Consider the following 26,705-nt stretch of genomic DNA (forward strand, 5'->3'; position numbering starts at 1 on the left):
TCAAATTCAAGATGGAGATAGAAGGAAACAGTCAACTTCCATTGCTGGGTGTCTTCGTCTAGTGAAGACCAAATGGCACACTAGGACACAGCGTCTACCGTACACCGGCACATAAAGATTTGTATTTGCGAGCCTCCAGCTGTTACGTCCCTTCACAATCAGAAGTTACACTAGTGCACAGAGCATGCGAAATCTTGGACCGTGGCAGTCTAGCAGCCGAATTGCAGCACCTCAGGCCGTGTTCTATACGAACTGTTACAGAAACTGCCAGAAATAATGTGCCTTAAGATCGGAGAAGCCGAAACTAAAGCTAGCTGAACACGGAGATAAACTGGTGCGACGGCGTTTATGCCATACGCCGGGAACATATCAGCAAAAAATCAGAACAATACTCTGGATACACAACGTCAGTGCGTGTTCCGCCCACCAGCCAAGACGAAAGCCTTATTGGGATCTATCAAGTGCAAAGAGATAAAATACCATAAAGAATCAACACCACGATCAGAGTGACAGAAATTGACAAATTCTCAGCCATGGTTTCGGAGGTCAACAAAAAGAGACATGGTACATAACAGCGCGTTGAATTTCAGAAATAATAAATCCGAATATCCACTTAGACATGTGAAAGTTGTTTCTGTGCCGGCGTATAACGCAACTGTACAAAACCACTAACAGATAGTATTTTTAATAGCACTCACTTGAAATAAGGTATATACGTAGTTTTACTACTTTTGTGAGTGCACTTACACGCTGCACAAACTTTAGGCGTATTTCGAAAAGAAATTAGTCAATAGCTTATCCCACAAGTCCGCAAATGTGCTATTTTCTTTTAAAACTACCATAGAATGACTTACGAAAATATAGCGCAAGGAGCGCAAAATAACATGCCACAATCCGTCTGTGCACTCGTCGTTGTTGTTGTCTTCAGTCCTGAGACTGGTTTGATGCAGCTCTCCATGCTACTCTATCCATTGCAAGCGTCTTTATCTCCCAGTACCTACTGCAACCCACATCCTTCTGAATCTGCTTAGTGTATTCATATCTTTGTCTCTCCCTACGATTTTTACCCTCCACGCTGCCCTCCAATACTAAATTGGTGATCCCTTGATGCCTCAGAAAATGTCCTACCAACCGATCCCTTCTTCTGGTCAAGTTGTGCCACAAACTTATCTTCTCCCCAATCCTATTCAATACTTCCTCATTAGTTATGTGATCTACCATCTAATCTTCAGTATTCTTCTGTAGCACCACAATTCAAAAGCTTCTATCCTCTTCTTGTCCAAACTATTTATCGTCCCTGTTTCACTTCCATACATGGCTACACTCCATACAAATACTTTTAGAAAAGACTTTCTGACACTTACATCTATACTCGATGTAAACAAATTTCTCTTCTTTAAAAACGCTTCCCTTGGCATTGCCAGTCTACATTGTATATCCTCTCTACTTCGACCATCATCAATTATTTTGCTCCTCAAATAGCGAAACCCCTTTACTACTTTAAGAGTCTCATTCCCTAGTCTAATTCCCTCAGTATCACCCGACTTAATTGGACTGCATTCCATTATCCTCGTTTTGCTTTTGTTGATCATCTTATATCCTCCTTTCAAGACACTGTCCATTTCGTTCAACTGCTCTTCCAAGTCCTTTGCTGTCTCTGACAGAATTACGATGTCATCGGCGAACCTCAAAGTTTTTATTTCTTCTCCCTGGATTTTAATACCTATTCCTAACTTTTCATTTGTTTCCTTTACTGCTTGCTCAGTATACAGACTGAATAACATTGGGAAGAGGCTACAACCCTGTCTCACTTCCTTCCCAATCACTGCTTCCCTTTCATGCCCCTCGACTCTTATAACTGCCATCTGGTTTCTGTGCAAATTGTAAATAGCCTTTCGCTTCCTGTATTTTACCCCTGCCACCTTTAGAATTTGAAAGAGAGTATTCCAGTCAACATTGTCAAAAGCTTTCTCTAAGTCTACAAATGCTAGAAACGTAGGTTTGCCTTTCCTTAATCTAGCTTCTAAGATAAGTCGTAAGGTCAATATTGCCTCACGTGTTCCAGTATTTCTACGGAATCCAAACTGATCTTCCCCGAGGTCGGCTTCTACTAGTTTTTCCATTCGTCTGTAAAGAATTCGTGTTAGTATTTTGCAGCTATGGCTTATTAAACTGATTGTTCGGTAATTTTCACATCTGTCAACACCTGCTTCCTTTGGGATGGGAATTATTATATTCTTCTTGAAGTCTGAGGGTATTTCGTCTGTTCCATACATCTTGCTTACCAGATGGTAGAGTTTTGTCAGGAATGGCTCTCCCAAGGCCGTCAGTAGTTCCAATGGAATGTTGTCTACTCCGGGGCCTTGTTTCGACTCAGGTCTTTCAGTGCTTTGTCAAACTCACACGCAGTATCGTATCTCCCATTTCGTCTTCATGTACATCCTCTTCCATTTCTATAATATTGACCTCAAGTACATCGCCCTTGTATAGACCCTCTGTATACTCCTTTCACCTTTCTGCTTTCCCTTCTTTGCTTAGAACTGGGTTTCCATCTGAGCTCTTGATGTTCATACAAGTGGTTCTCTTATCTCCAAAGCTCTCTTTAATTTTCCTGTAGGCAGTATCTATCTTACCCCTGGTGAGATAAGCTTCTACATCCTTACATTTGTCCTCTAGCATTCCCTGCTTAGCCCTTTTGCACTTCCTGTCGATCTCATTTTTGAGACGTTTGTATTCCTTTTTGCCTGCTTCATTTTTTGCATTTTTATATTTTCTTCTTTCATCAATTAAATTCAATATTTCTTCTGTTACCCAAAGATTTCTATTAGGCCTTGTCTTTTTACCTACTTGATACTCTGTTGCCTTGACTACTTCATCCCTCAAAGCTACCCATTCTTCTTCTACTGTATTTCTTTCCCCCTTTCCTGTCAATTGTTTCCTTATTCTCTCCCTGAAACTCTGTACAACGTCTGGTTCTTTCAGTTTATCCAGGCCCCATCTCCTTAAATTCCCACCTTTTTGCAGTTTCTTCAGTTTTAATCTACAGGTCATAACCAATAGATTGTGGTCAGAGTCCACATCTCTCCCTGGATATGTCTTACAATTTAAAACCTGGTTCTTAAATCTCTGTCTTACCATTATATAATCTATCTGATACCTTTTAGTATGTCCAGGGTTCGTCCCTATATACAACCTTCTTTCATGATTCTTGAACCAAGTGTTAGCTATGATTAAGTTGTGCTCTGTGCAAAATTGTACCAGGTGGCTTGCTCTTTCATTTCTTATCCCCAATCAATATCCACCTACTACGTTTCCTTCTCTCCCTTTTCTTACACTCGAATTCCAGTCACTCATGACTATTAAATTTTCGTCACCCTTCACTATCTGAATAATTTCTTTTATTTCATCATACATTTCTTCAATTTCTTCGTCATCTGCAGAGCTAGTTGGCATATAAAATTGTACTACTGTGGCAGGTGTGGACTTCGTATCTATCTTGGCCACAATAATGCTTTCACTATGCTGTTTGTAGTAGCTTACGCGCCCTCACTGGAGAATGGCAAGTGCCGCGTTCTTCTCCAAGAACTTGCTGAGCATGGCAAGGTTATTTTCTCCCCTCACGGTGTGTTCTTCAAAAAATAAAAAAAAATCACCCCGTACTTAACCAATGCACACTAAACATTCACCTTGGTGGAATCCCGCATGTGAACGGTCTGTTCTTCGAGAAAAAAAGGCTGTCTAACTTTCCATGGGGCGCTCTGTCCTCCAGATCACACAGTTGTGCTTCTTCATTCGACCGCTGATGTGGAATGTTTATTCGTCAGAAAATGTGTAGAGAATGTCAGGCTCCGTGTGCAGCATTTCCAAGATAATTTGTGCAGCACTCACACGTGCTTGCTTGTCCGTGTTTGTTAGCTGCTGCACAACCTGCAAGAAATTAGGCTTTATTCCTAAATCATTGTGAAAAATTCTAACCACCTACCTTTGAGAAATGTTTGTCTCGACGTCTGGGTGAGGACTTGGTGGCTTGGCTACCATCGCTCCCTGTACTAGGATGATAGTCTCGTCAGTTTGGACAGATCTCTTTCTGCCACTGTCTTGAACGGACACCATCCATACAGCTTTGTCGTAAATCCCGCCAGTTGTCAGGCGCGATGATGCATCCCATCCCGTCCAGGCCTTGAATTTTTCTTGTACGGTGCTTTGGAGCTGGAAGAACTCTAGTCATATAGCAATCTTCCTTCGTACCTCAGTGGAATATCGGGACACGATGGCTTTATATGAAAAAAATAATATTAACATATTTTTGCTTCACAAGAATGTGGTTTTCGGTGTGATCCAGTCTCGAGCATGTGCAAAGCAGGGCGACAATGTACGTGCAAATCCGCTCCCGTAGTGGCAATTTAAGAAGACGAGGGCGCCAGCAGAAACAGGCGCCCGGCGCCGGCAGCAGGGCGACTGAGGACACTGGATCGAGCCCCGACGTTGCTTCGCTCCCGCCACCGCACCAGGTCTGTACTCGTAGCGAGGGGTGGGGTGGGGGCGGTGCCCGGCAGAAGACAGCCCATCGTCAGAAGGGCATTGAGACGGCAAGGAATCGACTTGGCGAAATATCCCGTCTTCTGGACGAGGCCACCCGGCTGAATACTCGACAAATGTTCAGAATTTCCCTACCTGAAACCACTCGTTGTACAGTGCTGGTGCAGGCACAAGTGTTTCGGAGCTGACCGTTCAGCGCACAGTGCTGAAAGTGGTGTTTCGCAGCAGAAGACCACTACCTGTTCCCTTGTGACACAACGGCACCGTTAATTACGATTGGAGCTGGAGACGGGATCACAGAGGTCAATATCACGTTTCTTCGTACACCAGGCGGACGGTGGTGTTCGGATACGCCGCCATCCGGGCGTGCAGCTGCTCGAAACACGCATCGCACCTCAGGCGCAGGCTGGTGGAGGCAGTATTATGCCAAGAGGGGAATTTGCCTGGGCTTCCGTGGGAACTGCGGTCATAATCGGAGGCACTATAGCGGCTGTGGACTGCGTGGGCCACCTGCGCCCTCTCCTGCTTCATGTCTTATCCTGTGGCGACAGGATAACTGCCAGTGAGTCGTGCTACAGCGGTTTGAGCAGCACGGTAGCCAAACCGTACTCATGCTCTGAATCTGATTGTGAACAAATGACCGGCATGTAACTAAAGGGAAATGCATGACTTGTGCGTGAACACCAGGTGCCACATACCTATGGAAACCGGTAAGGGGCTTGTCGGATTGGTGGGAGGTAAAACCGCTCTTCTTTGCCAATACTCTGTTGAGCAGGTGGTCATAAAGCACGCGGACGACGACGACACCCGCTTTAGATTCACGGCACTGCTCAACATCCTGAGGCCAGCTGAGGAGCTACTTGAGCGAGTAGCAGGGTTCCAAGGTTCCAGCGACCGGCTGAGCGCATCCGGTGACGCCGTTGGCAGAAGTCAATAAAGTAATGAGACTGGTGTGAAAAAAAGCTGCTTACCGTTTTAGTCAAGTTTAGTGTTGTCTCCTTCAAAGTAATTCCCTTCTGATTGCACACACTTTTTCCAGCGCTTCTGCCATTGAGGGAAACATTTCTGGAACTCATCTTCTGTAATATCCTCCAAGACCCTCGTCACAGCTTTTTGGACATATTGTGTTGTTTGAAAATGGTGTCCCTTGACCGCCGTTTTGACTCTTGGAAATAGAAAAAAAGTCGCACAGAGCGATACCTGGTGAATAAGGTGGCTGTGGTAGTACTGAAATTTGTTTTGAGGTTAAAAATGGCTGTACTGACAGAGCAGTATGGGATGGCGCATTATCGTGATGCAGAATCCAGCTATCAGCAATGTTGGCACGGACACGGAGAACTCTTTTACGAAGTCTTTCTAAAATTTCTTTGTAGTAATTTTGCTTAACTGTTTGTCCAGGAGGCACCCAGATCAGATCGTAAAAGTTCACGGACCCTGGCCAAGTTGACATATGTCCGTGAGGTTGATGGTCGTCCACTGTGGTCTTCATCTTCAACATTCGTTCTGCCTTCATTAAACATTTTATGCAAACGAAAAACTTGAGCTCTTGACATAACCTCCTCTACATAAGCCTTCTGAAGCTTACGGTATGTTTTCATTACGTTTTCACCCAATTAAACGCAAAAAGAAATGGCATACCGTTGCGCAATATTATGCGGTTCCATTTCCGTGGCGAGACACACAGACACGTGTTATTACAGCACAACTCGAGACTGAGCAGTTGCATCGATGTGCCGCGTGGACTAGAAGCAGCTAACAGACCGAGATCAAAGATATTGTGCCTATACAAGCCTGCACGGTTTTCAACATATTGCAAAGAAAATCAGTCTCATTACTTTATTGTCGTACCTCGTACATCAGCTGAATTTCCTAATTTTGAAATGTTAACCAAATGGGAAAACTACGTGCAGCGCTGTTGTACTTCTGCAGTTCCGGTACGAAGTTATACATTGTGCTACATTAAGTAACTAAAGGCAAACCGGGAAGAAACTTTTTTGAAGGCGCTTGGCATTTTCACGAAGCATGGCATCCACCATCACCAACAACTGTTGAAACGCTGACCAGCAATACCATGTGAGAGTGGAGGCAGCGGCTGACAGGTGTTGTGTAACTGCACGCAGAGCGAGTCCTGAACACGATGCAGTAATTTCGCAACAGCAGCTCATTAATCCGTCACACAACAGAAGCTACACACCAGTCAGTCGGGCAGAAAAGTCCTAATATCTAATACAGAAATAATACATACCAAGGTAATACCCTGGCTTAGAAAAGAACCACGCTGGAGACATACGAATAACATCTCGTAGGGGAACCTCGAAGAACTTAGTTGGCGCATGTCAGTTTACATGCAGACACTGAGCGGTCTGTGACAGCGATACGAGATTAGACCATCGAGACCATACTACTTCCGGATGTAAAATTGTGGCACTCTGGAAATATTTTAAATGGCTAGATGAGGTCGTCAGAATAATTCACAAGATGTTGGGAGGGCGGTGTTAATTAATGAAAGACGTTCATTCAGGCTGCAAATACAGTCCTCTAAGTGTTGTCGAAGACGAAAAAACAGAATTTACCGCAGTGGAACCATAACAACAGATGAAACAGTCCGTCGTAATCGCTGGCATAACAGTGACCGGTGAAGGTGAAGGTGAGTCTTCCGGGTTGTACGATCGCTTTCCACGAAACGTTTTCGCTCGTGACCTTTCGACCAGAGATGCACTCCTGGATTCGCAGAGTCTTGCCGACTTTCGGGTCGAACGTCGGACAGCGACAAACAGCACAGTCAACAAGAACAGTCGCGACGCTCTCAGCTGCCAAAGCTGTTACACTTGTGACAGCTGCAACGACACTGGCCTTCCAAGCGCTCAGAAAGCAGTCATTCACGCGCGTCGTAAGGCTAATATTCTTCATTTTTCATCGTTTTGGAGTGATTTTTGGGTTGCAAGCATTAGTCAATTATCAAGACAAATGAATGATCGTGAAATAAATGTGAAACACAGCCGAACCTCACCGCTACAGTGACGTAAGCTGTAACTTATTCTTAAAGGAGTTGAGGATGTATCAAAAAGGATCATCCGATTTTTAAAAAATCATAACTATTATGGTATTTCAGATATGTGCGTGGACAATGTACTGTTGGAAAGGGCAAGCTCTCAAGTTTTACATGGTTCCCGCTAGGTAGCAGCAGTGTGCGCCCACTTCAGTTTTAGTAAAAATGGTGTCGGGTCAACAGAAGGCGTTTAGTGTTCTGCGTTTTGGGCAGTGCGGGTCAGTAATAACTGTTCACCGTGGATTTCGTGCTAGATACGGTGTAGATCCACCTACAGCACGGAGCATTAGACGATGGCATGGACAATTCCGAGAAACACGCTGTTTGTGCAAAGGCAAATCGCCGGGCTGTCCCCGAGTATCTGGCACATACGTCGAACGCATCCGCCACAGTTTCGCAGGGACACCGCAGAAATTAGTTGGGCGTGCAGCTCGACAGCTCAACATACGCTCATGTCCTTCTGGCGTGCGTTGCGTCGACGTTTACACATGAAACCATACAAAATCCGGCCACTGCAAGCTCTCCGTGAAGGTGGCAAACAACAATGTGTCGAGTTCTGTAATTTCGTTCTTGGCAAGATGGAGGCTGACAGTTTTCTTCCACGCTTAGTGTTTAGTGACGAGGCAACATCCCATTTAAGGCCGGCCGCAGTGGTCGAGCGGTTCTAGGCGCTAGAGTCTGGAACCGCGCGACCGCTACGGTCGCAGGTTCGAATCCTGTTTCGGGGCGTGGATGTGTGTGATGTCCTTAGCTTAGTTAGGGTTAGGTAGTTCTAAGTTCTAGGGGACTGATGACCTCATAAGTTAAGTCCCGTAGTGCTCAGAGCCATTTGAAACATTCCATTTAACTGCAAACCTACACTATGATAATGCGAGAGTAGGGAGTACGCACAACCACATGAAGATGTATAACGAGAAAGGGACCAAAATTAATGTGTTTTGGGCAGCTGTATGGTCCGTTTTCATTTGCCAACAACACTGCTGCAGGAAGCACATATCTCGATATCGTTGAGAACTTTCTTTACCCACAGTTGGAGACTGATTCGAACGCCTTCATTTACCAACACGATGGGGCACCTCCACACTGGCATCTGGAAGTGCGGGAATTTTTTTTCTTTATGGATCATTCGCACTGGACCAGATCATTCAGCCTTACATTAATGGCCGCCTAGGTCTTTTTGAGTTTCACGTTCATCAGAAAAACAAAATTCATTGTATATATTTATTAGTTTGAGAAATATAGACGTGCCAACTCGGATGATTCTTTTCGATACAGCCTGCACTTTCGAATATGTGTATAAAAGCAACTTATTCCTCCGAAAGAAAGGGAATAAAAACACAAATTTCATCCATGCATGCAAGAGAAGCATATATTCCCGTTGTCTTGTTTATGATAGGCGGTTTCATTGACACTTAACAATTCCGTATGAAATCTAATAATTGGCACATTCTTACTACGCTTCTCTTGACTTTCTAATACTCGGAAATTTTTGTAAAGGTAGTTGCTTTTGTTTCAGAAGCCGTTTGTGGCCTAGGTATAGCAACAATTGTGCAGTTAGCTTTTTTTGTGTTGGGAAACAGTTTTATTGCTTTTGAAGGTTTATTGGCACGTTTGTCTCGTTTCCCTTGAGCTATAATTATGGTGACTTATTTGGTACCTTAAATACTGTTGGTATTGCATTGCACACAAGTTTCCCACGTTCCACATTCAGTGACTTGATTGGAAGTGTGGTGAATTAAACTACATATTGTTGAGTAAATAGATTACGTCGTTCTGCAAAAGATCAGTTCTTCTGCTGTTTACTGGACATTTTTTTGTTCTTAAAAGAAAACAGTATTAATCGGTAGATATCTGTAGGTTACAAGAGAATCGTAAGTAAACTGTCATGTAATGTACCGTTTCTTACTTTTCAGTCTGCTTACAAAACTAAAAAAAGACAAACGTGGTGTCTCCTTGATGTTGCTGCAATTTATTGCGCTTTAAACTTCCCGTTCGTAAAAAAAAGAAAAGAAAAAATCATTCTAAAAAACAATATGAACAAATACGATTCGTTTGCCCTTTCGCAAGATTCCGCTAGTGTCAACAACATACGAAAGAATTAAGTTGATGGCGTATGTCCACTGTGATGCATTACTTTTTAAAAGAGTAAACCACCATTTGACTGTATATGATTAACTTTTGTACTATCCAGATTTTGGCTTTGTTCCATTGTCAAGTACAGTACTAAAAGTTGTTAGATCATTATTAAGTCATGTCTGTCCACAGCAGGTAACCTATCACTTCCTGGACGCTTGGCGCGCTGTTATCGCAGTAGGCGACAGAAACGAGACGAGTGTGTCAAGACTACTCTGTTAGACTTTGTAAATACTGTGAACGAGTTTCGTGATAGAAGTTTACACGTGATCAGCAGAGATAACACTTGTCAGAGATAAAACTTAACTATCGAACTGTCTGCCATAGATAAATTTTATCTATCGATTCTGTACAGCTGTTGTCCATAGGTCACTAAGTTTCACGGACTCTGCTTTTAAGTTAAAATTATCCCTGTTGTTTTTGTAATTTGATGGCTTTTGTATATACGTCCGCAGCTCGTGGTCTCGCTTCCTGAGCACGGGGTCCCGGACTCGATTGTGGCGCGGTCAGGGATTTTCACCTGCATCGAGATGACTGGGTGTTGTGTTGTCTTGATCATCATTCATGCCCATTACGGTCGGGGGAAGGCAATGGCAAAGCACCTCCACTAGGACCCCGCCTACTACGGCGGTGCAGATCTCCCGCATCATTCCCCTAAGCTCAGTCAACGAGTATGGATCATCATCTCTATATACTCGTGGATAATAGTTGTTGACAGACCCTTACATTTTCTCTAGTCGGCTAAGACTTTTGTGTTCCTTTATCCAAGTGTTTACGCTTCTCTTGGTAGTTCCAAAGTAGACTATACCAGACGTACGCGGAATCTCATAAATCCAGTATGCCGACGGAGGAGACAGAAACATTTTTTTCTGAAAAGTAGTAAGGTGTTTCGTTTCTATAAAATCTTCCCGATATGTTCAGTTGTCTGTATCTGGATGTGCAGGGTGTTCAATAACTAACTATGCAATTCCTAACTTGTCGTATTAAAGTCATGCTGGAAGTGGTTCCCTTGAACTTGAAGACACAGTTGCACACGTTTCTGCATGTTTTTGAAAACGTGCAGAACGTCGGGAGTGATGTGACGTGTGAGTGAGGCTTGAAGTTCTCGTACGGTGTGTGGATTGCCTTCATAGGCGTTTCGCTTCAACATACCCCAGAGAGCCTAATCCGTTGGAGCCAAGACTGGGGGAACGCGGAGGCCAGAGTCCTCGAGAGATGATGCAGTCACTGAAGTTCATCGCCTTGTGGGCAGTAGCTTCAGTCATCGCCTTGTGGGCAGTAGCTTCAGTCATCGCCTTGTGGGCAGTAGCTTCAGTCATCGCCTTGTGGGCAGTAGCTTCAGTCATCGCCTTGTGGGCAGTAGCTTCAGTCATCGCCTTGTGGGCAGTAGCTTCAGTCATCGCCTTGTGGGCAGTAGCTTCAGTCATCGCCTTGTGGGCAGTAGCTTCAGTCATCGCCTTGTGGGCAGTAGCTTCAGTCATCGCCTTGTGGGCAGTAGCTTCAGTCATCGCCTTGTGGGCAGTAGCTTCAGTCATCGCCTTGTGGGCAGTAGCTTCAGTCATCGCCTTGTGGGCAGTAGCTTCAGTCATCGCCTTGTGGGCAGTAGCTTCAGTCATCGCCTTGTGGGCAGTAGCTTCAGTCATCGCCTTGTGGGCAGTAGCTTCAGTCATCGCCTTGTGGGCAGTAGCTTCAGTCATCGCCTTGTGGGCAGTAGCTTCAGTCATCGCCTTGTGGGCAGTAGCTTCAGTCATCGCCTTGTGGGCAGTAGCTTCAGTCATCGCCTTGTGGGCAGTAGCTTCAGTCATCGCCTTGTGGGCAGTAGCTTCAGTCATCGCCTTGTGGGCAGTAGCTTCAGTCATCGCCTTGTGGGCAGTAGCTTCAGTCATCGCCTTGTGGGCAGTAGCTTCAGTCATCGCCTTGTGGGCAGTAGCTTCAGTCATCGCCTTGTGGGCAGTAGCTTCAGTCATCGCCTTGTGGGCAGTAGCTTCAGTCATCGCCTTGTGGGCAGTAGCTTCAGTCATCGCCTTGTGGGCAGTAGCTTCAGTCATCGCCTTGTGGGCAGTAGCTTCAGTCATCGCCTTGTGGGCAGTAGCTTCAGTCATCGCCTTGTGGGCAGTAGCTTCAGTCATCGCCTTGTGGGCAGTAGCTTCAGTCATCGCCTTGTGGGCAGTAGCTTCAGTCATCGCCTTGTGGGCAGTAGCTTCAGTCATCGCCTTGTGGGCAGTAGCTTCAGTCATCGCCTTGTGGGCAGTAGCTTCAGTCATCGCCTTGTGGGCAGTAGCTTCAGTCATCGCCTTGTGGGCAGTAGCTTCAGTCATCGCCTTGTGGGCAGTAGCTTCAGTCATCCCGTCCTGTTGGAACCAGGGATTCCCAGTTTCGTCCTCATTCCTGTACGAGTTCCGTTTTTACCGATTGTGGTGTGGAACCCTAAAAACCAACGGTATGCCAAGTCCCTTCGCTAACGTCCATTGCGAAGCAGGGGGGGGGGGGGAGGGAGCTACTTTTTTGTTTAAATAAAAGAGAAACTGTTGCTCCATCGTTGTGTTTTACCCTTGCCCTTCGACCTGCTGTTGTTTGTTCGTTTTGTGGACCTCGACTATATAACCCGGAAGATTCACGAGCAGCTAAAGCAGCCACTCATGGAAGCCCTCATTGTCTGAGTAAAACTGAACTTGCTGCCTGTGGCCAACACTAATAATTTGCGAACTATCTGTGGTCAGAACACGACCACGTGCAGCGACTTGGTATACGAGGTAAAAGAAGTGTGCAAGCAGTAATCTTTACGTGTCGTCCCTGTGTAAACGTCGGACACAAGCTTTGCCTCAAATTGTAAGCTGAAGAACCTCTAGGAGCCAAGATCGTATCCTTCGGTTTCTTGGCAAATGCAAAAGGCATTTGTGCTGAACGTGTCATGATTAGTTGGTCCGATTCTCGGAGAACATAATGAATTTAGCGATAACGTGTTCAAACCGTTATCGGTATACCACAACTGTGAGCCAATAATCAATTTGTACGGCCTTTGTAGCTGAATGGTTAGCGCCATTGCCCTTGGTCTGGAACGACATGGGTTCGATTCCCAGTATTAACTGAGATTTTCCTGAGGTAGGGAGACCGTGAATGGGGTCCACTCAACCTCATCAGGCCAGACAACAGGCTGCTTGAATAACGAAGCAGCGGCATCATCGGTATTCATCTGCTGACAATAACGGCTGCAGGGATTGACGTCACGCTAATAACACGTCCCACTATCGTAGATCGCTTCTCGTACTGTCTTGTGGGCAGCAGTCGACCAGTTGGAGCAGACGTAAGGTGTAATCCTTGAGTGATGTCTACATTATGTTTGCTGTGGAATTCTCGGTTTCATACAGCTCGGCTGCCGGAACACAATACACCAGACACCACAGCTGTGGAGAAAAAGAAAGGGTGCCTCATTGACATTGCCATTCGAGGTAGCACAATGCACGAGAAACATCTTGACAAACAAGTCAGGTACGAGGACTTGAAAATCGAAATACAACGACAGTGAGAGCGGTCCTAGAGGTTCTCGACAAGGTGGGAGGACTGCCAAGAAATCTTAGTGGGCCCTCGGAAAGCAGTGGCACTCATAAAATATTCGTACCAACTCCAAAAAGCCACTTCACTGGGGTCTCCACGAATTATCTACAGACACGTTACGCAGTCCTATATGCTTGAGGAGTGTCCGACTGATGATAAAATACGAAATTCAACACAGTGATCTCATTTGCTGTGTTTACTTCTTATAATAATATAAATTTTCGTTTATACGAAATCGTAACCCTCCAAATGTTCTTAACGGATTGCTTAGAAATTTTGAGACAACGTTGCATTCGACTACGCACGTTTTTTATAGATCAGTTTTTAATATATATACAAAATACATAAATAAATATGTAATATATAAAGCGAAAACGTTATTATCAAATATCTCGTAAAGTACTTTTCCACAATACCCTAACGAACAGCGGGTTGTTTCCCGGTACATCATCATCATCATCGTCTAAGACCTATTACTTCAAAATCATTCTTACCTGTAATCATCCTAGCTACTTTCATATCCATAACCTCAACCTTATTGATAAGATACCCTGAATCCACCCAGCTTTCGCTCCCATACAACAAAAGTTGGTCGAAAGATTGAACGGTGCACAGGTAACTTAGTCTTGGTACTGACTTCCTTCTTGCAGAAGAGAGTAGGTCGTAGCTGAGCGCTCACTGCATTAGCTTTGCTACATCTCGCTTCCAGTTCGTTCACTATGTTGCCATCCTGTGAGAACATGCATCCTATTTACTTGAAACCGTCCACCTGTTCTAACTTTGTTCCTCCTATTTGGCAGTCAATGCGTTTATATCTCTTTCCCACTGACATTACTTTCGTTTTGGAGATGCTAATCTTCATACCAAAGTCCTTACATTTCTGATCTAGCTCTGAAATGTTCCTTTGCAAACTTTCAGTCGAATCTGCCGTCACAACTAAGTCATCCGCATATGCAAGACTGCTTATTTTGTGTTCACATATCTTAATCTCACCCAGCCAGTCTATTGTTTTCAACATATGATCCATAAATAATATGAACAACACTGGAGACAGGTTGCAGCCTTGTCTTACCCCTGAAACTACTGTGGACCATGAACTCAATTTACCGTCAACCCTAACTGCTGCCTGACTATCCATGTAAAGACCTTTAATTGCTTTCTAAAGTTTTCCTCCTATTCCATAATCTCGTAGAACAGACAATAACTTCCTCCTAGGAACCCGATCATATGCCTTTTCTAGATCTATAAAGCATAGATACAATTCCCTGTTCCACTCATAACACTTCATTATTTGCCGTACGCTAAAGATCTGGTCCTGACAACCTCTAAGAGGCCTAAACCCACACTGATTTTCATCCAATTGGTCCTCAACTAATACTCGCACTTCCCTTTCAACAATACCTGAGAAGATTTTACCCACAACGCTGATTAAAGAGATACCTCATTTTCTGTTTCCATGTTTAAAGATTGGTGCGATTACTGCTTTTGTCCAGTCTGATGGAACCTGTCCCGACTCCCAGGCCATTTCGATTATCCTGTGTAGCCATTTAAGACCTGACATTCCACTGTATTTGATGAGTTCTGACTTAATTTCATCCACCCCAGCTGCTTTATTGCACTGCAATCTATTGACCATTTTCTCCACTTCCTCAAATGGGATCCTATTTCCATCATCATTCCTATCCCACTCTACCTCGAAATCTGAAACATTGCTGATCGTATTTTCACCTACATTGAGCAACTCTTCAAAATATTCCCTCCATCTGCCCAAGGAATCCACAGGATTCACCAGCAGTTTTCCTGGCCTGTCCAAAATACTTGTCATTTCCTTCTTACCTCCCTTTCGAAGACTGCTAATTACACTCCAGAATGGTTTTCAAGCAGCTTGACCCAAAGTCTCCAACCTGTTTCCAAAGTCTTACCAAGATTTCTTCTTGGATGCTGCCATTATCTGTTTGGCCTTGTTTCTTTCTTCAACATAACTTTCTCTGTCTACCTGAGTTCTAGTATGTAGCCATTTTTGATACGCCTTCTTTTTCGTTTTACAGGTTGCCTTGACTGTGTCATTCCACCAAGCTGTTTGCTTCATCCTACTTTTACACACTACTGTTCCAAGACATTCTTTTAGCCACTACTAGTACTGTGTCCCTGTACCTTGTCCATTCCTTTTCCACTGACTGTAATTGACTACATTCAACTAACTGGCACCTTTCTGAGATAATTGTCATGTACTTGTGCCTGATTTCCTTATCCTGAAGTTTCTCCATTCTTATCCTCCTACATATGTACCTGAACACCTGCACTTTTGGCCTCACAAGACTAATTTCGCTGCAGATTAAATAATGATCAGTGTCATCAAAGAATCCCCTGAATACACGTGTGTCCCTCACAGCTTTCCTGAATTCCTGATCTGTTATTATATAGTCAATGACAGATCTGGTTCCCCTGCCTTCCCAAGTATACCGGTGAATGTTCTTATGTTTAAAAAAGGAGTTTGTGATTACTAAGCCCATACTGGTATGGTACAATCAAAATATTACTAAAGCGGAATTTTGCGTGTCCATTCGTTACAGCGGTCCCAAGTTAGTCCAGTGCGATATTCGTTTTATCGATTTGTATTAACAGGGATGGTAAGAGACGAAGAATATCCGGTACTCGAGCAGCGGCTGACCAGCCCTGGGTCGCGCTGACTGCTACGGCCAAGCATGCTGCGGAGCTGCTGGATTGCTGTTTATTCCTTGTCTTTTGCTGTTAAATGCAACGAATATCGGAATAGAGTAATTCGGGACCGCTCTCTCGAACGGGCACGCAAAATTCCGATTTCGAAAGGAATTTGTTAGAGATGGGAAACAAACCAACGTGGTCTGTTTACACTGGGCGTCCTGTGAACTACGCGACGAGCAGTAATCGTTTGGGCTGTCTCCAGTTACACAATGTGAAAACGAAAGTGCAAATATCCTCCGAAACCCGAAAGAGAGCGCACCTGATGACTCTTAGGAGGGGCGCCCGGTGATAATGTACTGTATTTACAAAATTTATAATACTGAAATGGTGATAGGAAACGCGAAAGAGTTGTATTTATGGCTTATCGACTTGTGATTGGAATACTCCTACACAATCGGAATTTGCGATAACAATATGTACGGGTAAAAACTGTCGATGTAGAGAGAATGGGGAGGACGAGATGGACAGAGGGGTGGGAGGAAATGATTATAGACATTGGAAAGGAGGAGGTAGAGAGAGAAGGGGAAGAGAAGATGGACACAGAAAAGGGGGACGAGGAGGTGATGGACGGCACGAGGGGGAGAGGGAGTTCAGGAGAAAAAGAAGAGAGAGAGGGGAAGGAGCGGCAGATGGACCTCTGCAAGGGCAAGGGGTGAGGAGAAGTTGGGCATCGAGAGGGGGAGGATGGAGGATGAGATGGGCAGAGAGAGGGGGTGAGTGATGGACAGAGAAAGGGGGAAGGAAGAGGGGATAAGCAAAGAGAGGGGGAAGGAGAAGGACAGAGACAGGAGGGAGGAGGAGATGACTAGAACATATATCCAATTTCCATACATACTAGAAATGCGTGCTTTCTCTTTTCTTTCTTTTGCGTTTTGCCATACTGAACCACAGCTTGGCTGGTAATAGCCGATAACAACAATAAAATAATACCCAACGCCGTCGTCATCGCATTCGTCGTGATCAGTGTTAGCTTCCAAGGAATTACACCAAGAACAGTTACGAATGTAGGTTTAACAGGAAACGAATACAAACAGTCAAATGAACCTGGAATCACGTTTTATGCAGCCTGTGGTTCTAGCTTGAGACACTAACTATTGGAATGAACAAACGTCATGGGATGCAGACAGGAACGTCGTTGTGGATGACGACTTTAAAAAAAATCGTCCTTCATTCATCTTTGAAACCATTCCATGTGTGTAAGACGTCGACGTGAATGTAGTAGGGTGAGCTAACCAGACACCAAGTGTAGCACGGAGAACGGAGCCCTGCGGTAGGTATTAATAGAGGACGAGGAGGACCGATCTATTTTGAGGCCTGTCACTTACACCCGCTGTTTCCACAGAGAAGACGCGGAGAATTTTTATACTAGAGAGCTCGTAGCAACGCCTCTGTTTGCGTGAGTATCACAGGATGCAGTATGTTTCCGTCAATATTTAGTATCTATGTGCGATCTGCCGTCATCAGGGAATATTAGTTTAGATTCCGATCTGTGAAATGTAGGAACGAGCGGAGCAGATATACATTTACAGCATTTTTAGGTTTAGAGAGGGCTTTCGACAACGTAGGATAAAATACGAGGAGCAAAAGGTTATTTGATTGGTGTACAGAAACCAGACTGCAGTTATGAGAGTCTTGGGTTTTGAAAGGAAGTCGGTAGAAGGGGCTGAGACAGAGTTGTAGCGTATCCAAGATGTCACTCAATCTGTACGCTGAGCAAGCGTTAAAGGAAACTTAGTAGTAGTCTGGAAGGGGTTCGAAACTTCAAAGAGAAGATATTGAAACTTCGACCTTTTTGCCGATGAGGTTGTAGTCCTGTCAGAGACGACAAGGAACTGGAAGATGGTGTCTTGAAAAGGAGCTAAAGGATGAACATCAACCAAAGTCAAACAAGGGTAACAGAATGTAGTCGAATTAAAGCAGGTGATGTTGAGGCAATTAATTTAGGAAAGGACACATTGAAAGTATTGATGAGTTTCGTTGTCTGTGTTGCAAAGTAAATCACGCTGGCCGAAATAGAGAGAAAAGAAAATTCAGAGTTGTAACACCAAGGAAATAAATCTGAAGAGCAGAAATTCTTGAACATCAAAAAGTGAAGCTACATGTTATGAAGTCATTGCTGAAGGTTTGCGTGGAGTCTAAATTTGTAACCTTTGCACTGACATCATGTCTCTTCTGATTGGGTGTGCCAACGAGGGATGTTTCCCACCACGGGCAAAACGACCCACAAAACACCAACGAATGTGGCGCTGGACTGCGAGAGGTGACTCGTGCTACTTCAGCTGCAGCACACAAAAGCCTCCCGCAGAGTGGAAACGGCGTCGTGCTCCGGACAGAGGTTACAAGCACGATCGATGCGTGGATAGGCACTTGCCCACATTTCTGTGTGACACTAGGCCACGCCTGGTATATCAGCACACGTTTCCATCCCGGGATGTGCGTTTTGTCGTAATTTATAAAGTTTTACAGTCTAAATCTCTACTGTGAAAATCACTCTGTGAAGTGAAGTGCACGGCAAGGGGGTACTACCCAGTACGCTAGTTGATTAGGGCTTATGCCCTTTTCTTCCGTACGTAGCGCGCCGGTTCAGTGATTGCGTAAATACATCTGTGCGCCCTGGGATTTGTCCAATCTTCGCTTTGCAGATCCTATGGGAGCGAAACGTAAGGAATTAAAATATATTCTTAGATACCTCACTAAATTTGGTTCTTGAACTTTTTAAGTATGGCTCCACGACTTAAGTGGCGCCTTTCTTAAAGTTTCTGCCAGTGCAGATTTTTCGGATCTTCCAGGAAACAAACAAACCTTGGACCAGTTGAGCAGTATTATATGCTGGGTCGCACGAACACACTCTCCTTTGCACGCTGAATGCGTTTTCCCAATGTTCTGCCAATGAAGCGAAGGCGGCCACCTGCCTTACCTGTTATTAGGCGTGTTGTGATCATTCCCTTTCATACATCTACACTGAAGCCTTTAACAATATCACCACTTGCAAAGTAGCTTAGAAATCAGATTAATAATGTTACTCACGCAACATATGTTCGCTTTATCGGGTAAGAACAAAGTTATTGGCTGTGGATGGTATTACAAGCCCAATGAAACTGGTATACGCATGCGCATTCAAATACAGATATATTTAAACTGGCAGAATTCGGCGCTGCTGTCGGCAACGCCTATGTAAGACAACAATTTGTCTGGCACAGTTGTTAGGTCGGTTAGTGTTGCTACAATGGCAGGTTATCAAGATTTGAGTGAGTTTGAGTGGTGGTATAGTGAGTTTGAGTAGTGTTACAGTGAGGTTGAGTGGTGTTAGAGTCGGCGCACCAGCGACGAGACGCAGCATCTCCGAGGTAGCGATGAAGTGGGGATTTTCCCGTACGTACGACCATTGCGAGTGTATCGTGAATATCAGCAATCCGGTAAAACATCAAATCTCCGATATTGCTAAGGTCGGAAAAAGATCCTGCAAGAACGGGACCTACGCCGACTGAACAGAATCTTTTAACGTGGCAGAAGTGGAGATTTCAATGTTGGGTCATCAACAAGTGTCAGCGTGTGAATCACTCAACGTAACATCATTGATATGGGCTTTCGGAACCGAAGGTCTACTCGTACCCTTGATGACTGCACGTCACAAAACTTTACACCTCGCCTGGGCCCGTCAACATCGACATTGGGCTGTTAATAACTGGAAACATGGTGACTGGTTGGACAAGTCTCGTTTGAAATTGTATTGAGCGGTTGTATGGTGACATCCTGTCTGATCACTTACATCCATTCATGTCCACCGTGCATTCCGACGGACTGGGGCATATCAAGTAGGACAATGCGACACCCCACACGTCCAGAATTGCTACAGAGTGGCTCCAGGAACACTCTTCTGACTATAAACATTTCCTCTTGAGCATATCTGGGATGTCATGCAATATTGTGTACATAAGAGTTCTCCACTCCTTTCGTTCTCTTACTGATCTACGGACAGCCCTGCACGGTTCATGGTGTCATCCCTTCCAGCACTTCTTCATGCATTATTCGAGGCCAAGCCACGCCGTGTTGCGGCACTTCTGCGCACTTGGGGGGCCGGGGGGGCTACATGATACTAGGCAGGTGTACCAGTTTCTTTGACTCTTCTGTCTACTAATTGTTATGTCCAGGTGTTTGTATGAGTTGACCAATTCCAATAACTATAGCTCATTGATGTTGGTGTTATAGGAAACTACGCGTTTTCGTTTTGTAATGTGAACTGTTCACATTTTTGAACATTTACAGCGAGTTAACAATCTTAGAAACAAACTGATATCCAACAAAAATCTGACCAAATATTTGTGCGGCATTTTTCAGATAGTACTTCATTACACATAGTGCAGCAGCTGCAACAAGTCTCATGTTGCTATTAATATTGTGTGCAAGGTCATTAACATGCAAAATGAACAGCAAGGACCCTAGTATATGTCGCTGGGGCTTTTCTACTTCCGTCGACGACTGTGCATTGTTTGATACCCCATATCATTGTACTTGACACGCTTGACTTAATCAGTGAGAAGTTTGATGGAGCTGTGCTGGATCTGTTTAAGCGTTTTCTAACATCGACTTACTTCCTTTGTGGAGGTAAATTCTATGAACAGACTGAAGGGGTGGCGGTGGGTAGCCCCTTGTCACCAGTAGTGGCCAACCTGTTTATGGAGAAGTTTGAGGACGAGGCTCTTACAACTGCCACTTACCAGCCAACATGCTTCCTGAGATACGTTGATGACACATTTGTCATTTGGCCACACGGTCGCGAAAAACTGGAAGACTTCCTGGACCACCTGAACTCAAGGCATTCGAATATTAAATTCACCATGGAGCTAGAAAAGGATGGTCAGCTTCCGTTTCTGGATGTCCTGGTGAAGAAGGCGGATGGTACCTTCAGCGACAGTGTGTACCGAAAGTCAACATACACAGATCTATACCTACAGGCCGACAGCTGCCACCACCCAGCACAAAAGACCGGGGTGCTTAGAACACTCGTACACCGAGCCCAGACACTGTCTGACACTGACAGCCTGGCAGGGGAACTTGAACATCTTCAAAAACTGTTTGCTAACAACGGATTCTCATCCAGGGACATCCGCAGAGCTCTACATCCCACCAGACGTCAGGATACACCGGAGAACGAGCAAGAAGAACAAATCAAGAAACTGGCATTTTTACCGTATGCCGGGCCTGCCTCTGCCAAGATCAGCAGAATACTAATTAAACATAACATCAAGAGTGTCTTCTGCCCACCTAGCAAAATCAGGGCTTTACTTGGAACAGTCAAAGATGACCTGGGCTTAAGGAAGCCTGGCATTTACAATATACCTTGTGAATGCGGTATGTCCTACATTGGCCAAACGACTAGAACGGTGGAAATCAGATGTAAGGAACACCAGCGGCATACCAGGCTAAGGCAGGACACAAAATCAGCAGTAGCAGAACACTGCCTAGAATTGGAACATTCCATGGATTATGAGAACACCAAGGTCATGGTCCAGACCCCCAGGTTCTGGGATTGTGTCATCACTGAATCTATAGAGATAAAGATGGCACAAAACTTGATTAACCGGCAAGCAGGATACCAGCTAAGCACTGCATGGAACCCGGCATTTGAACTGCTGAAGCAATGCCGGAGAAAATATGTTTCCAACACCAACAACGAGCCTCAGACATCCGCACACTGCGGGCATGAACCAAGAAGGGAACACCAGGAAGCCTCAGCCGCAGTCGGAGACGGCCAGAGCGGGAGCGGACGGAATAGGGAACGTCCAGAGCGGCATTGGAGCGCCACTCGCGGGTGCGGACCGAGAAGGGAACACCAGGAGGCCACGACCGCAGTCGGAGACGGCCAGAGCGGGCGCGGACGGAATAGGGAACACCTAGAGCGGCAGGATAGCGCGACTCGCGGGCGCGGACCGACTAGGGAACACCAGGCACCGGGCAGGCATAAATATGGGACCCGGTCCAGCAAGCAGTCAGTCTCAGGGAACACCTGATGAAGACCTCAAGTAATGACGTCGAAATATCGTGTTTGGAAGACGCTGATATCCGGCAGAAAACCCGATTTCCACGAGATATTTTAGTGCTGTTGGCCGCATTATTAATCCCTCTGTTGAATCTCCAATTATGTTCTATTTTCTTCTCTCTCTTTCTTACTCACCTCTACCAACATTTTTAAAATTCTCAGCGCGAAGAAGATATGCCTCAACATTGCCATTGCATTTTGTGATTGTATTTTTTCCTTTCTTAGGATAACTGAACATGTTGTACATCTGGTAGTCCAGATAAAGTTGTTCTACTCTGGTAGTACGTGCACAGCTGTTTTATGAATGTTCTTATGACTCGATTAATACTATTTTTTTTTCTTTTCCAGATAAAATCACCTTCATGTCAAAACTGGGACTGAAGAGGCGTCATCTATAAATTCTCTACTTGCAGATGAATTTGAAGAAGAATGAGGACAAGAGGAGCAACAATGCTGGCTGATATAATGTTCCAAAAACACCAAACCCTGACCGAAGAACACTAGTGTGATGTGCTTATATTCAAGCTGTATTGCTCGTTGTGACTTAAATAGTGGAACTAAAATAAAAATACTGTGCTGTTGCATCTCGAAGTGCCAGAGCGATAGATGGGCATGTGCCATAACATAGGCAGTGGCTGAATGTGTTCGTGGAAAGTAGTGTTTTTAGTTACATTATTACACATTCCACGCCACATGTTTCTAACCAGAGTGCTATAGTGATTGGTTCTCCAGTGTTGACTGAAAGGTTTTGTCGTTCCTTACACGGACATGTACACACACACACACACACACACACACACACACACACACACACACACACACACACACACACTGCATATAGGAGAGTCTCAGTGTTTTACCATTTATAAGTATACAATAAGAAGAGAAGTTTCTGGAGGTGCCTTATTTTGTCACACTTGGTGACACTTTTTAATTTCTTTGAAACATTAAATGTATTTCTATGTGTGTCATTGTGTAGCTGACTGTAAAAGACGAAGGGTATCACACTTTTGTTATTTATTGATATGTTTCCCTTTATATGTATGTTGTATGTTTGTGTTTACCTCTATATATATATGCATGCATGACACAAGTCTAGTACTTAAGCAGATTTTAGCAAGAGTTTAATGTAAGTGAAAAGGTTTCTAGCCAAAACAGTTTATAGTCTGACAGAAAATTGGGTTCAGTTTATTTACTATTTGATGTGCTTGCACAGTTCCAGTGTTTCCAGGAAGATTACAGTTTCAGTTGTGCCTGAAAATAACTACATACAGAAACTGTAGTTAGTAGGGGTGATGACATACACTTTGAAAAGAACACTGTATCATATTCAGTGTTATGGGCAATTTAAGAACATTATGACAGAGTAGGAAGTCAGGTTGCCCACTTACATTTCAATGAGTATCTGAAGCTTTCTGTGTAGTTGGCTGCCTGCTTGAAATACATTTGTGCTCCAATTGAGATATTGGGATCCATACCTGTTGTACCCATCAACTTTGACTGTTATCATCAGTGGCTTACTATTTCATGCATAAAATTTAATAAGGTGTGTGTATTCCCATACCATATAGTTTCCTGTATCTGGCATACCATAGTTTTAAACAGCATAAGCCAGGCTATGATTGAATTTGATTCCAAAATTGCTTTCTTTAAAAATGTGTTGACAATTTGGCTGAAGAAGTCAATGCACAACATATTCCTACATGTCATATGTAATTGTATTTCAAGGTTCAACACTGACTGCGTCATAGAATAGCCTTAATAAGTATTTCTTATGTTGCCAGGATAACAATTCACATAAGGTGGTCTTCACTCCTACACTTAGATTTGTACCCACTCATGTCAAATTTATGCCAAAGTGTATTATACCCCTACTAGTTGTTTTGTTTGAGACACGGTATTCATTTCAATTTGTCTGTGGGCTTGTGTGGAGCTAAGTATAGTACTTCCAAAAGGGGTGAGATCAGAAGATACATAATAACCACACTGTCAATGCCACATAAAGCAGCTGCAGTGAGGATGCATTCTAATATCATGAGACATGCTGAGGCAACAATCATGTAATCATCAAACAAATAAAACTAATAACCAAAGGAATCTTTTGATATTTTTCTTCATTTTTATTTTTGGAATACAGTGGCTGAAAAAGAAAAGAAACATTGATGACCTCATTTTGCTTCATATGTAAGTCACCTAATCAATAAAAATAGTGTGTGAAGTTTTTCTACTCTGTCACATTAAGTCTGCTGTACGGTGTTTCTTCACTCACAACTGATCTGTGTTCAGAAAATGCCTTTCAAGATCTCAAAAACATGAATCACTCACCTTAATTAGCATTACAATAGCATAAATCTTAAGAGTGACATCTTTCACTTCACACATTGAGGAGAAAGTCTACTTTTGGGTTGAGTATTAGCATCAGTGATTTTTTAAATATGGAAGGTAATGAAATTTATGGCATTGTGTTGCTGGAGTAGTTGTCACTATTTTTTCATTAAAGTATCAGGCATGTAAGAATATTGAGCAGCCGGATATTTTGAAAAGAGATGGAAAAATAATGATGTGGAGAAGTGAATAAATATCAATATATGTTTAACTGTCTCAGTAAGTTAGCCTGTTGCATGCTTTGAATTAAGTGCTAACAACTTAATCAACTGACCTGCCTCTTGCCTGTTGAAATTATACATTTTGTTCCCTGGAAGATATAATTTGTTTGAATTGGTTTTATAGAACAGGTGATGGCAGTTTTCATATTAAATCATCTTTTATTGACTAGGTACATAATAAACTTAAGAATTTATGGAATTTCCTGTACAGGAACACCCAAAGAAACCTAGCTTATCTCATTTCACAAAGAATAATTGTACCATATTAAAATATCAAATGGAAATGTGCAATCACCCATAGTAAAAAGAGTGCCATGCACAATTTTTGATGAGCATTGTGTTCGGCACGTGTTACTGTTAACAGGAAGATGATGTGCAGTGCAACCCAGAGTGCAGTAGTAATGAAATAGAATATTTAGTAGTTGTGTTAAATAAGTGGAACTATTGACACTTCAGGTGTGATATTGCTCATCTACTGGAATTATTTTACAAGCAACGGATTCAGTCCAGCAGTACTTGCAAATTAGAACGTCTACTACATACCTCTGTGTTTGCTAGAAGACAAATTAATTGGTGCAAATATTTGTCCACAATCTGGAGATGTTCAAATTTAAGGCAAGATGTTAATACCGGACTCTGTTCCTCCTCAGCAGAAATTTATACCTTTGTTACATTCATTTGAAGTCATAGACTCAGTGTTGGTTTTTAATGTGTGTATTACATGCATATGTTAAAGCCAAGTTTTTTGTTAACAAGTTTGTATTGTTTTTAACTCATTAATGTATTATTATTATTATTATTATTATTATTATTATTATTATTATTATTATTATAGTGACTGTGCTGCTGTTTATGTTGCAGTAACATTGAGGGTACTTCTTTGGACAAGTAGTTGATTTCTTTGTGAAGTTACGTTTTTGTTGTTTGTAAATGAGAATATCTCAATATTACTGAAGAGGAATATAGATTGATTGTGGATGCGAATCCTAGTTATTTTATGGGAGACAATCTTGTTGTGAATATAAATATTTCTTTCAGTGTACTTCATAAATGTGTTAAAATAATGTGGTGTTATCAGTTAGTAATGCCTGTATCTGCAGCATTTATGTATGTGAAGTTATGTAGCATAAATATTCTTCATCCTTGACCATCATGCTATGCATGTGGTCCCTGCTTTTGGCATAATGGGTATACCTGCTAACTCAGGTTGTAAAGCTCACATTTGCTATTTGGTTCATATCTTCAGTGCTATATTGGTGTCAAAAAGACTGGCAGGCAATTGTTTGAGACCGTGTTAAAGAAAATTATGTATTAGTTGGAACTACACTACGATTGTACCCAAGTGTGAATTCAAAGACCTTGAAAGAACTTGGCAGTAAGGCTTTTAATAATTAAAAATCTGTGAAACACTTTCCACAAAGGTAGAGTGCTTTGAGACAATGAGGCATTACTGTCTGATAATCACTTTTTTATATGAAATGACCTGTAACTCTTATGTAATGTGATGCTGAGCAGTACTTTACTCTCTGCAAGAATGGTGATTTTTTTTCCAAGTGCAGTAAAGTCTATTATGCGTTCAACATTTGCATTAAATGAGTACCTTATAACTTGATGCTAACAAGACAATGTAATTGCTGTTTATAGCTGCACTCCAAAGCAGAATGGAAATACCTGTGTTTTGTTTTCCTTTCATGAAAAATACAAGCCAAGAATTTGGTAATGCAATAAAACTTTTTCACCATTTTTTGTAATTTGCTTATTTCTCTTAATATTTAATGCATGATGAATGAGAAACTATGTCAGTATTTCGAGAGTGTGGGAGAATTCAACCAGTGTGGTATTAAAAGGAACATTCTAACATCCATTTGTAATGGTTAGTTGAAAATATACAAATAAAAAAATATGAATTTAATACTTCCTCCTGATAGACGAGGATGCAGTACCTTGAGCAGTATCTCTCTTCCCCTGTTTTGTGGTTATATCCACATACTTATTCACCTTCCATAGAAGCATAAAATCAGTCATTACATTTCTGCCAGTCTAAAATGTGCTTTAAAAG

General features: G+C 43.2%; 1 protein-coding gene across 2 annotated transcripts in view; it reads left to right on the forward strand.

Annotated features, from left to right (window-relative positions):
- LOC126291739 (proteoglycan 4-like) overlaps nt 1–26,389 on the forward strand; it is a 418,968-nt gene extending 392,579 nt beyond the window's left edge. For both annotated transcript variants that reach the window (XM_049985413.1, XM_049985414.1), the window contains one exon: nt 22,389–26,389. In XM_049985413.1, the coding sequence (XP_049841370.1) occupies nt 22,389–22,438 (50 nt within the window). In that variant the 3' untranslated portion in view covers nt 22,439–26,389. The remainder of the gene's footprint in view (nt 1–22,388) is intronic.
- The last annotated feature ends 316 nt before the right edge of the window (nt 26,390–26,705 follow it).

This window comes from Schistocerca gregaria, chromosome 9, assembly GCF_023897955.1.
Source record: "Schistocerca gregaria isolate iqSchGreg1 chromosome 9, iqSchGreg1.2, whole genome shotgun sequence".
Taxonomy (NCBI): Eukaryota; Metazoa; Arthropoda; class Insecta; order Orthoptera; family Acrididae; genus Schistocerca; species Schistocerca gregaria.